Source organism: Tachysurus fulvidraco, chromosome 19 (genome assembly GCF_022655615.1).
Source record: "Tachysurus fulvidraco isolate hzauxx_2018 chromosome 19, HZAU_PFXX_2.0, whole genome shotgun sequence".
NCBI lineage: Eukaryota > Metazoa > Chordata > Actinopteri > Siluriformes > Bagridae > Tachysurus > Tachysurus fulvidraco.
Window position 1 is genome coordinate 2,455,612 of NC_062536.1, and position 13,324 is coordinate 2,468,935.

A 13,324-nucleotide genomic window follows, 5' to 3' on the forward strand; every position below is an offset into this window, starting at 1 on the left:
AAACAATAAAGCATTTAAATTAAGATACAATTCTGTTCCCTTTAAGCACACATCCATTAAAATTAAGATCACAACACATTATAGTAAAAAAAAATCTTGCTTATTTTAACCTCTTCAGGACCTCGCCCCCTTTTTGCAGCTTTTTCGCCTACCTGACCTACCCAACAAAAAGTGGTACAGCTCCCACATACTTTGACACACAGGGGTGAGCCTGGTCTCATTGGAAAGAAGAGATTCTCTAGTTTCAGAAACTAGTTTCAGATTGATTCTAGGCCTTACTGGCAAAGTTACAGAGGTTAGAATGGAAGGTTTTCATTTCCGCCTGGGTTGTTTACCTGATAAACTGATTAATCTTATTTTTCTGGAACATGTTAGGGACCAAATAACAACTGAGGGTCATAGCCACTCTTGGCTTTCACCAAAAAAAAAATTCAAGTCAAAAGACCCAAAAATGGCTTCAATAAAAATATTTTTCTACGGACATGGTCGTCTGGTGCAGCGTTTTTGTGTACTTGTTTACTATATAACTTTGAAATAAAAGGCTGCAGGCTCAGTCTGAAAGGCCATAAACAAGCAGAGACTCTCTATCACTCTGGTGTGAAAACAGGCCTGTAACTTGACACCCTGAGCTGTGAGAGGGACAAAAGGTCAGGGATTACGCAAGAATTCTCCTGCGCAGCTTGTTCACGCAGAACCAGGGAGCAAAGAGGGGGGGTTGCCGCATATCGTTGGAATCGTCTGCTTATTGGCTAAAGAGCTGTATAGGTCCCGGCCCATTTCATTACTATTGGAAGGAGTAATTGTCAGTCAAAAGCGGGTTCCCAAAAATGATGTCATGACATCATTGGCTTCCCAGCCGTCTATCTCTGCAATACAAGCACCGATTGGCTCAAGTGAGGGCTTGTTTGATCGTCAGGACCTGGGCTATAAATATGACGTAAATTTAGAAGTTTTGAATATCCCAATTAGGAGTTAGAGCGGCAAAACAAGATGATGGCGCACTTCTGTTTCCAGTTTTCGGAACACAAACGGAATATTTGCGACCAAAGCGTTTTGGATTAAAAGGCTTACAGATTTCAATTCCTTGGACCTGTGTGGATTTTTGTGGAATATTTGTTTTGGAATATATTACCCCAGTGAAGAAAGGGAAGCGTCTAAAGGTAAGGGAAAAACCGGTCTAGCGCCCCCTAGGTCAGTTTTCTCCAAAAAAAATTTTCTAATAGTATGAAGGCTGTGAATCATATTATGCTTTGTGTGTGGGCTTAAAAAAATTATTGAGAGTATAAACTTTACTAGGTAAATAGGTTTTTTCATGTTTTTAGAGGATTTGATGCTTTAAAGATGAAATGAAGCTTGTTTCTGGGTCATCCGTAACACCTTTTGAGGTTTGTTATTTTATTTGGAGGTGCAAAGTGTCCATAGTAAAAACTAACTCACTGCAGTCAAGCCACATGCTGATAAAATTGATCAATTATCCAGTCATAGTGAAGTGCCAAACATATTGCATCACACATTAATAATAAACTAACCCTATTAAACTAACAAAACATTTAATTTATCTGATATGTCCAATAACCTTAAAAACAAGCTTAATTATAAAGGCCTATTAATTAACATTTTATGTAGATTTATTTATGTTCTTTTAGTCACTTTTTGTAGAGATTCTCAATCACTTGGTACAGTAGTTCTTCATGTAGATGGATCGTGCACCTTCTAGTTCTGCCTCACACAGGTAGGGTATCTTCACTTTTCTCTCTCACAGGCACATGCCTGCATGGGAATTATGTCTTGTGTAGAACTGGCAACATGTATGTCTTTTATACTGCGAAAGTTGGATCCACAGATTGTTTCCACATTCAATACAATCTGGGACATGGAAGCTAAATGTAAAATACACAGTGTGTGTGTGTGTGTGTGTGTGTGTGTGTGTGTGTGTGTGTGTGTGTGAGTCTCACTCTTTACCTCGTGTGAAACTTCACATGAACGCGTTCACATGATGCACTGGTTATACAACAAAATTACTGTTATCAACTCCTGTTTACAACACTTATTCACTGGATAATACAAGGTGCACTTTGAGTCCTAACCACCTCACTCACTGTGATAAATAAACAAATAATTTATTTTTATTAAATCACATTACACAAAGCACATTTGTTTGTGTGTTTTCTAGGAGTGTGATCAGACTCTTCAGGACTCAGCTGTGTGTTTGTGTGTAAACTTTACTAATATATAAAGATGGAGACTCCTGATCTGGACATAGATAATGTTTCTACACCATCAAACAACTGGTAATCTACAACATCCTTGTGTTCTAGTCATTAAATATTCAAATCTAAATTATTATTAGTAAATATATGATTTAACCAAATGTTTTACTATTACAGTATATAACTATACACATCTAACAGTCACTAATCCACAGTGAAAATGTATTGTTTAATGTAAGTAAAATAAAGAGTTTATATAAAGGACTAAAGGACTGTGTATAATGTTGTACAGTAAACTCCAGAGAAAGAGATCAGAATCACCAACACACAGCTGTATCTCCATGAAGAGTGATGGGTCTATGGATCCTCCTCTGAACTTTAAAGATGGAGACTCATCACTTCTACACAGGTAATGTCTCCGCACTGTTAATGTCACTGCTAAAGTCACACTTAAAGGGAAATTTAACTAGATAAACAGGATGACAAACTAAATACTAAAACACTGATTATGATCTATAATGAAGCCTGTGTCTAAATTCAGTAATTAAATTCTTAATATTTAAGTCTATTTTTTGGGAAATTATTAACTTTTTTTCTTGAAAAGTGAGCTCGTGGTATCTTTTAAAATAAATGACACTTAGTTTGATGTGTTGTTTTTTAATGCAGAGGAATTCATGTTTGTAAGTATACCTTAAATGTACAAATACTTTTTTGGTCCACTGTATGTTTGGTCATTGCAGACTAGACCACCACTTAGCATCATTTATTCAGTGACATTATACCCAGCCATAAGAATCTTCTACAGTTAAACCAGAATACAATCAGGAAAACTACAGAGCCATTGTGTGATTACTGTAAGACATGAACAGGGATGTTTTAATACACTCAGTGTTACATTTTATTTACACAGTCATTAGCTGCAGTTTTGATAGTTATGATATTTATATTATACTACAAAGTTTTAGTTATAATACAATACTATAATACTGTTTTTTTTTTTTTTTTTCCTTAAATCATGTACTGGGCATTAAAGCACAGACTTAATCCTTTAATCTACCAATGTAGTAGAAGCAATAATCTAAAATGTGCAAAAGTAGCACAGGGTTAAGCAAACAAACAAACAACAACAACAACAACATTAATAACTCTCTCTCTCTCTCACACTCTCTCATTTTCTACCGCTTATCCGAACTACTCGGGTCACGGGGAGCCTGTGCCTATCTCAGGTGTCATCGGGCATCAAGACAGGATACACCCTGGATGGAGTGTCAACCCATTGCAGGGCACGCACACACTCTCATTCACTCATGCAATCACACACTACGGACAATTTTCCAGAGATGCCAATCAACCTACCATGCATGTCTTTGGACAAACCCCCGAGGCACGGGAGACCATGCAAACTGGAGATGTACAATGTCTACATGGTTCGACATGCTCTTTATCACTATTCTAATTATGTTTCATTTTAACTTGATTAAACCTATTCACTCAGTTCCTTTTCACTTGGTTTCTTTACACTGTATCACTAAAACTCTGGGTCCACCAAGTTCCCCTTAGATGTGACAAATTCAGAAAATGAATGAAAATCCTTGGTCTTGGGTTTGACTGAAGATCATATTCAGAATATTTTAAATATCCTAAAATGATTTTCACACACTGTGTATACATATTACACTATGTTTTTAGCTTTCTTTGTTTAGCCACATCATTATCACAATTGTATACAGACATCCATTAAATCCAGCTCAGTATGAGCTTGGATATTATATTACCCTAGGTACAATAGGTTATCTGTGTAGTTACACAAAATGATAGCAATGATGTCTTTTTGTGACTAATGTGAATAATCTCTTGTGTCTTATTTAAGTTATTATTCCAAGTCTTAAGTCCTGAACTTCATACCAGGTGACTGTGGATCAGCAGAACAAACATGGGGATGTTAGGATAAGAAGAAGGACAGAATAAGACTTTTATGACTAATTCATGTATTTGCATTTTTATTAAAATGTTTTCTTACATCAGACTTAAAACCAGCAAGAATGTTAAACTGAACATAGACAGCATTTATAAATGTTATGAATTAGAGTTATAGTGACTGTCGGTAAATTCATTTTGTTTATTGGTTATTGAATGTGATTTTTATTAAATATAATAAACCCCAGACCCTATGATGCTTTGTTTATTTTAAGGGTGACACTAAAGAAGCAGCGCTCCTGAGTAGAGGCCAGGTAAAGGACAAAAGATCAATCTGTTCCTTCCCCAGAATAATCACCATGCTCAATTACATAGAATTTGTATTAGTATCATTTACTGAAAGTGGACACTTTATTAATACACAATTAATTATATATACTGATGTCATATCTATTAATATAAGAGGTGAAAATCATGAAAATCTAGGAGGGGGGAAAGCAGCTATTACTTATTACTTTAGCTTATTACTTTAATGATCCAAATGACAAGAAATTACAGACAGAACATGAGGACTCAGGACACAAAGGGACAGGGGAGCTAGACTCACAAAGGTAGGAGAACATAGAAAGTGTAAAGAAATGAACAGAATTAAAAACAGAGCCTCGTGTAGTCTTTTTTTTTTTGTTGAGCTAAATAAATTGACAGCAAAGAAAAACTAGCTGCATACCCTAATCTAAACTACCAGAAGTACAGTGTGTGGCACCAGGACTCTTAGCTCTATATCAGGGTCATCTCTCTGCCCACTGGTGCTTTTCTCTCTTTTGTCCATTTATTTATATGAATGAACTGATAAACAGTGAAATGTCAATTCGGGTGAATTACAGACTTTAACATGAACTGTGAGTAAAAAAATCACTAGATCTCAGCTCAGAACGAGCTCTTATATGAAACATCACTTCAAATGTTTAAAGTGAATGTTAGAAGGTGAAAATTTGAAATTAATTCTTGAAAACAATTTCTACTCATTTTGAAAATTAATAAGAATTTTGGGAAACGTTTATTCTTTTTATTCCTTTATTGTTGTAAATTATTTTTTCACTACTTTCATGTAATTAATCACTCAATCAGAGATAATAGTTAATTAAATAAATTTAAAAAGTGTCTTAATTTCTTTATCATTAGCTGAAGTTTTATTGAGCGCTGTCAGGGAGAAGGGTGTCAGAGAGAGAGAGAGAGAGAGAGAGAGAGAGAGAGAGAGCTTGTGCCAGGCCAGAGTGTGGAAGACTAGATCATGACAAAGGTACAAGCACAAACAAGGGAACACAACAACAGCAACAAGTCTAAACAGAAACAAAGACACACGCAACTGGACACCCACAACTCGCTCTGTCTGTCTGTAGTATACATGTGCTTTACGCAGCACAAACGGAGCTCCGTTACAATTATTACACACAACACTCAGTCGATACAAATACATCAGTGTCATTCACAAGGTTCTCCCGAAACTCAGTAAACACGACTAATAAGCCCCGAGCCTCTTTTTGTCTAGTTTTTACACGTCACATCGCCCCAAATGCGCTGCAAGCCGGAGCGAGCCCCAGACGCGCCGTACACTTTTGTGCTCGCTGCACGACATTGTTGCTCGCTACGAGCTCACGTCGGGAATCGGGAAAAAGAACAATGTCCCTGCTCAACAAACATGTTACTGAACGCTCGGGATCTTGTCTGCAGCGTCGTATTTTCGCTGAGAAACGCCGTGAGAAAACACACTTGTCACTGTGTCTCGGGAGCGCAGGCATTCAGTCACGGCCAGGTTGAGTCTACAACGTTCTCATGCTTACTTTTAAGCCCAGCCCCCCGGTCGAGAGGAGGAAGGTTCCTGTGTTACACAGCGTACAGCGGTACATTCGTTTATTCTACTATTAGCTCACACAGAGAGAGAGAGATAGAGATGGCTGAAGTCGCTCCCGTTCCCGCCGCCGCGCCGGCCAAAGCGCCCAAGAAGAAGGCAGCTTCGAGGACCAAGAAAACAGGCCCTAGCGTCGGCGAGCTCATCGTCAAAGCGGTTTCCTCGTCCAAGGAGAGGAGCGGCGTGTCTCTTGCCGCCCTGAAGAAAGCTTTGGCTGCCGGCGGATACGACGTAGAGAAGAACAACTCTCGCGTCAAGCTCGCCGTCAAGGGCCTCGTTACTAAAGGCACTCTGGTGCAGACCAAAGGGACCGGCGCGTCTGGATCTTTCAAGCTGAACAAGAAGCAGACCGAAGTTAAGAAGCCCGCAAAGAAAGCCACGCCCAAAGCGACAAAGGCGGCCGCCAAGAAGCCCGCCGCGGCTAAGAAGCCCAAGAAAGTAGCGGCCAAGAAACCCGCAGCCAAGAAGTCTCCCAAGAAGACAAAGAAGCCCGTCGCTGCCGTCAAGAAAGCCACCAAAAGCCCCAAGAAGGCCAAAAAGCCGGCGACCCCCAAGAAAGCAGCAAAGAGCCCTAAGAGGGCCAAAAAGCTGGCGACCCCCAAGAAGGTAAAGGCTGTAAAGCCCAAAGCGGCGAAGGCCAAAAAGGCTCCCAAGAAGAAGTAAACTTGTTTGTTTTTTTTTTACTCCTCAAACGGCTCTTTTAAGAGCCACCCATGTTTTCCCTTAAAGAGCTGTTTCCTATTCTGATAAACATGATAAACATAATGATGACGTCATGGTGACTTTAGTGGATTCTGTAGCGAGTGTTTAGGCAGCTACAGACTTGTACATTCACCTTCACATAAACGTATGAACAACTAGGGAGAATTGGACAGTTTTAAATCCATGTACATTTGTCTTTACTCTCTTCTATACTAATATATGCTTTATAGATATATAACCAGTGAATAATCAAGTTACTGATTATAATCAGTTTACAAAATATTTTCTCTCTACAGTGATATGCATTTAGTCTTTTTTATTTTAATTTCATTCATTCTCTCTCTCTCTCTCACACACACACGGGAGTGGGAGGGGCGTGTGGCGTACAATAGAATGATGGACTGACCCTGGAATTCTACGGCGTGTTTCTGATTGGTTCTTCCTTCACAAGGATCTTAGCCAATAAGAGAGATGACGTGATGGTTATATGACAAAGTGCTAGAAGGACAGCGCTGTTATTTCGTTGTTGCTTTTAGAACGTATCTGAGCTATAAGATGAGCGGAAGAGGTAAAACCGGCGGTAAAACTAGGGCTAAGGCCAAGACTCGTTCATCCAGGGCCGGACTGCAGTTTCCCGTAGGCCGTGTGCACAGGCTTCTGCGTAAAGGTAATTACGCCCAGCGCGTCGGTGCCGGCGCTCCGGTTTACTTGGCCGCCGTGCTCGAGTATCTGACCGCTGAGATCCTCGAGTTGGCCGGCAACGCCGCCCGTGACAACAAGAAGACCCGTATCATTCCCCGCCACCTGCAGCTCGCCGTGCGTAACGACGAGGAGCTGAACAAACTGCTCGGAGGAGTGACCATCGCTCAGGGAGGTGTACTGCCCAACATTCAGGCCGTGCTGCTGCCCAAGAAGACCGAGAAAGCCGTCAAGACCAAGTAAACTCGCTCAGCGCTGCGTTTCTCACCACCCAAAAAGGCTCTTTTAAGAGCCACCCACTTTTACTGAAAAAGTGCAATTTCATCCTACTTTTTATTAATACTGTGAGTGTGAATTTTATAAAGACAATTTCCCCAAATAAGTGTTAAAATCTAATACTAATAATAACTGGTCTTGTTTTAAAGACGGATAACAGATGATGATTTTGATAATAATAATTATTAGTAATAATAATAACAAATAATGGAGCCTGCTGTCTAAATGACAAAGACACAGTAGGTTGCTGACAGAAAACAAAAGCGCTGTGCTACTGAGAGCGCCAGCAAAATAGGGGCGGGCGGTTTGGGTTTCGAACTGTGTCCGTGACAGAGAACAGTCCAATAGTCATCAGGTGACGTAACGCGTTCTATCCAATGGCAGACGGGTGCTTTCAATCCGCCCAATGAGAACAGGGCGGCGTTAGGGCTTAAAAAGACAGCGTTCGACTGCCTTGTTATTTGTGCATTTTCCTCCGTGAAGTTCACAGCTCGAAGCTATGGCAAGAACCAAGCAGACTGCCCGTAAGTCCACTGGTGGCAAAGCGCCCAGGAAGCAGCTCGCCACTAAGGCTGCACGCAAGAGCGCCCCGGCTACCGGCGGCGTGAAGAAGCCTCACCGTTACAGGCCCGGGACCGTGGCTCTGAGGGAGATCCGCCGTTATCAGAAGTCTACTGAGCTGCTTATCCGCAAGCTGCCCTTCCAGCGCCTCGTCAGAGAAATCGCTCAAGATTTCAAGACCGACTTGCGTTTCCAGAGTTCGGCCGTCATGGCCTTGCAGGAGGCTAGCGAGGCATACCTGGTCGGTCTGTTCGAGGACACCAACCTGTGTGCCATTCACGCCAAGAGAGTGACCATCATGCCTAAGGACATCCAGCTGGCCCGCCGTATTCGCGGAGAGCGCGCTTAAATTTCTATTCTGTCTAATGTACACAAAGGCTCTTTTAAGAGCCACCACATTCTCTCTGGTAAATGAGCACTTCTTTATATCTGTGTGTGTGAGCTCAGAGTTTGTTGTATAAACTTCACTTTTTGTGTGTGTGTGTATAATGTTTTAAAAAAATATTATATATATAAAATCACATGTGTGTGAATCTGCTTTAGAGACATGATTTACAGAGTACAGACTGTTTGTGTTAGGAATATTGTGTTCAGGGATAAGAAGAGTAATTGAAAATAAATTTGTTACACATTTGTATAGTGCTTTTAGCAATGGATGTCTCAAAGCAGCTTTAAAGAACACGAACACAAAGTTATATGGAGATTAATAAAAAACAAAAACTCAAGGATAGTATTAGGTTTATAGGAGGAAACCCAGTCTCCGGTGATGTCCATGGGCTCCAGACTTCAGGCAGTCATTACCTAACGTTTTATTTATGATTATATTCATTTGTCCAATTACATTTGATCCCTGAAAATGTGGAGACTGTGCATAAAAAATGGTTACAGTTCCTGAACCTTTTACATGATAATTTTGTTCAACCCCCTGAATTAAAGCTGAACATCTGCTCTTCAAATGAATCTTTTTATTTTTTTCCATTTTCAATTTCTTCTGTGGGATACATAGGCAAATGTATGAAAATGTTGCATGTGTCCGAATATATATGGACCTAACTATGTGTGTGTCACAGTGATTAATAACCAGTTTATATGTAGGTTTCCAGATTCTGGCAGTCACACACAACTATCACAATCACACTTCATTGCTCTGCTTTCAGTACAATAGAGTGTACGGTGTTTCAGACTCTACGTATATACATGTAATCTAACATAGCTGTTCAAATGATCGCATTTACAGTGAGGCCTGTGTCTAGACGGTGTCGACTAAATATTTAGATTTAGTAGAACAGTGACGTTTTGTTTTGACCGACGTTTGATATTTGAATTTTGAATTGTGAATGACACTGAGTTTTAGAATGAGATTAGTGTTGGAGACAATATAGCTCATTTAGACTATAAACCTTATAGATTCTGTAATATTTTGTGTTTTACAGCTGATAAAATGACTCCTGAATGTTGTCTTTACATTCCTTTCTGTGTTGCTTGTAATCTACTATCAGGGTTAAACATGGGCTCGGTTTATAATGTACCCAGACGAACGGGGAACACCGGGCCTCCTAGTAATGGACCTAGGAGTATAGAATACAGTTCTCAAGCCACAGATGTGCTCAAATGGATGTTTTACATCTAAACAGTGCAGGTTAATGTTGTACAACCACAGAGTGCTGTTACTTACCTCCATACATTGCGGGGTGGTGGTCTGTATATTTTTATTGAAATACTCACTTTGTAAACCTTGGGTTAAATTCTACTACTACTACTACTACTACTACTACTACTACTAAGACTTATAACAACTCTAATAATAATACTAATAATAATAATACTAATAATAATACTAATAATAATAATAATAATAATAATAATAATAACGATGATGATACTTGTGTGTACAGAGAGGTTGCAGCAGGAAAATACACTAGTAAGTTAAAAGCTGTGGCTTCCTCTTTGTTTATGAACGGCTTCTATTGTGTGAGCGCTGGTCTTAGACCCGCCTTCATACCTGTTCTCAACTGGGTCCAGGAGATGGAGGATAAATGTTCGGCCTCTGTGTGGCGTGTTTTATTGAGCAGCTTCACTTCGATAGAGCAGCATTATGTCTGGTAGAGGTAAAGGCGGTAAGGGACTCGGCAAAGGGGGCGCAAAGCGTCATCGTAAGGTCCTTCGCGATAACATCCAGGGAATCACTAAGCCGGCTATTCGCCGTCTGGCTCGCCGTGGCGGTGTGAAGCGTATTTCCGGCCTGATTTATGAAGAGACTCGCGGTGTGCTCAAAGTCTTCTTGGAGAACGTCATCCGCGACGCCGTCACCTACACCGAGCACGCCAAACGAAAGACCGTCACTGCCATGGATGTGGTGTACGCTCTGAAACGCCAGGGACGCACTCTGTACGGCTTCGGCGGATAAACGTTCAACACCGAACCACGTCAACACAACGGCTCTTTTAAGAGCCACCCAAATATCCACAAAGACATTTTCCTGCTTTACCGCGCGCGCGCGCGTGTGTGGACGCAAATGACGTTAAAAGCCGTATGAAGCAATATCCAACATGTGTTAATATAATAGATGCTTTCTAGCACAATATTATAAGTTCATTGATTTATATACATCTCTGTATTTCTTTTTTTCATCTTGTGTGTGTATGATGCAAATGATGTCAGAAGCCGCAAAAAGCATTATCCGATATACAGTATATTTATATTCTAGATGCACTTTACTACAATATAAGTTCATTGCTCTATATACATCTCTATCTTTTTATTTCACATAGTGTGTGTGTGTATGAAACGCGTGTAAAGTTTGGTGGTAGAAACAGGATTTTTTTTCTTTTGTCATAAAGCACAAAGTTGAGTGTAAAACGGCGGAAGGGGAACAAAGCACAGAGGGGACAGTGGGGAGGAGTAAGTGTGTAGGAGGAGCGGGAGGAGGCGCTCCTCGTCAGGAGAGTTGGGATTATGACCAATAACACACGTTTCCTCTCTTGTGCCTAATTACAATGTCAGACTGTATATAGAGCAGCCGCTAGGTGGGTATTACTCATTCTCTCGCAGTTCACTCGAACAGCAACACCATGCCTGAACCAGCTAAGACTGCACCCAAGAAGGGATCCAAGAAAGCCGTGACCAAGACGGCAGGGAAAGGCGGCAAGAAGCGCAGAAAGACCAGGAAGGAGAGTTACGCCATCTACGTGTACAAAGTCCTGAAGCAGGTGCACCCTGATACCGGGATCTCCTCTAAGGCCATGGGCATCATGAACTCGTTCGTCAACGACATCTTTGAGCGCATCGCCGGTGAGTCTTCTCGTCTGGCTCACTACAACAAGCGCTCCACCATCACCTCTAGGGAGATCCAGACTGCCGTGCGTCTCTTGCTTCCCGGAGAGTTGGCCAAGCACGCCGTGTCTGAGGGCACAAAGGCCGTCACCAAGTACACCAGCTCCAAGTAAAGCGCCTTACCGCCGTCTTTATCAACACAAAGGCTCTTTTAAGAGCCACCCACTTTTTCATACAAGGTGCAAATCTCTTCTCTGCGCGTGATTCTTTGTCTAACACACACACACACACACACACACACACACACACACACACACAAAGGATAACCATTTTTTCCAAGTATGTATTCCATCTTTGCTTCTGTATTTTAATTTGTAATGACAATTAAATGCTTTGTTACTGGTTGTTTTTTTTTCCCCCTAAAACTTTTGAAAGACTATTGAAAGATTTCATAAATTTTATATATGTCTCATTCTTTCAAGTATCATGTGTTTTACAATCATACATTTAAATAAATAATAATAATAAAAAAACAAATTGAGTGGTCATATCTGCTGTAAAACTGTAGACACATTTACACATATTTACTAGCATCTATCAGCAAACTATTTTTAATAAAGTCCAAGGTAAATTGTTTTTTGATCGTTGGTTCATGTTCTTTCGTGTTTTTAGCTCACAATTTGTTTGTACCCTACCTCAGCAGGAATATGGCACTGGTTTGTATTGACAATACAAACAATTTGCCAGTAAACTTCCATCACATCTTTCTTAGCTTACTGTATATTATTACAATATATTACAATACATTAGTGTTTTTTTTCACTATACTTAATTTTCACTATAGTTACATACTTAATATACCATGAGTTTAAAACTTTTTCATTGTAACTTTGAAGAATGTTTTAAAGATTTGAAGTTCCCTGTTAATTTACAGGGCATTCTTTTGTAAATGAACTATATATACAACTATATTTAACTACACATCACACATAGGGCTTGGCAATATGGCTGAAAACTGTATCACAATAACAGTGTTTCATATCGGTCCATATCGATAATTAATGATATTTTTTTATGATTCCTTTAAAATAAGAACCAGGAGAAAATATATTACATTTAAACATTTTTATTTTAAACTTAACCTTCCTCTGATCACAATCCCCTCAGTTATTAAGACAGAAATGTCAACAACCAAGGAAAACTCAAATAATTAAAATGTAAACATAAGTCTAAAGTCACAATGAACACTTTAAATTTAAACTTTAAATAATAATAATATTTACTACAAATTATTTCTAAGGTGTGAGATACCTGCACTTGCTAAACGTGGCCACACGATGGCGGTCAAAATCCATCCACAATGCTAGTATTCTTTGGTTATTTTTTAGCTTATTAATTATTTCATCTAGGTTCTCTTCTTCTTATCATTTGGCAGAGCCGGTCCTGACCTCCCTTGGGCCCTAAGCAAAATTCTGCTAAGGGGCCCTCCTACCTGACCCGTGGCCTCCCTCAGATTCCTCTTTATCCATTTTCAAATATAAAATACTATTTACAGTATAATATGACTTGGCTCTTGCAATATTCAACTAGAGAATATGCAATAGCAGATATCAGAAATTATTTTTACTAGTGTAAAATGTAATTCCTGATATCAAAAATATGGTTACTACTAGAAATCGTACTCTTAATATTTACATTTTAAGTATTGAAAACTGAATTCTTGATATCAAAAATCCATATCATGTGAATAAATAAAAGCTAAAATGGCTTGCCATAC

At 39.7% G+C, this 13,324-nt stretch overlaps 4 protein-coding genes across 4 annotated transcripts; all 4 read left to right on the forward strand.

Moving 5' to 3' along the window:
• Nucleotides 1–6,078: 6,078 nt before the first annotated feature.
• LOC113635290 (histone H1-like) lies at nt 6,079–6,738 on the forward strand. Its single transcript, XM_027134620.2, has one exon. It carries the CDS (start codon nt 6,079–6,081, stop codon nt 6,697–6,699), a length of 621 nt encoding a protein of 206 aa, XP_026990421.1. The 3' UTR covers nt 6,700–6,738.
• A 411-nt stretch (nt 6,739–7,149) lies between these two features.
• LOC113663773 (histone H2A-like) lies at nt 7,150–7,734 on the forward strand. The gene has a single exon (XM_027179217.2). It carries the CDS (start codon nt 7,294–7,296, stop codon nt 7,678–7,680), a length of 387 nt encoding a protein of 128 aa, XP_027035018.1. The 5' UTR covers nt 7,150–7,293; the 3' UTR covers nt 7,681–7,734.
• A 185-nt stretch (nt 7,735–7,919) lies between these two features.
• LOC113663780 (histone H3) lies at nt 7,920–10,730 on the forward strand. Its single transcript, XM_027179221.2, has 2 exons — nt 7,920–8,541; nt 10,363–10,730. The coding sequence occupies exons 1-2, from the start codon at nt 8,213–8,215 to the stop codon at nt 10,679–10,681; spliced, it is 648 nt and encodes a 215-aa protein (XP_027035022.2). The 5' UTR covers nt 7,920–8,212; the 3' UTR covers nt 10,682–10,730.
• A 570-nt stretch (nt 10,731–11,300) lies between these two features.
• LOC113663798 (histone H2B) lies at nt 11,301–11,770 on the forward strand. Its single transcript, XM_027179227.2, has one exon. It carries the CDS (start codon nt 11,346–11,348, stop codon nt 11,718–11,720), a length of 375 nt encoding a protein of 124 aa, XP_027035028.1. The 5' UTR covers nt 11,301–11,345; the 3' UTR covers nt 11,721–11,770.
• Nucleotides 11,771–13,324: the final 1,554 nt, after the last annotated feature.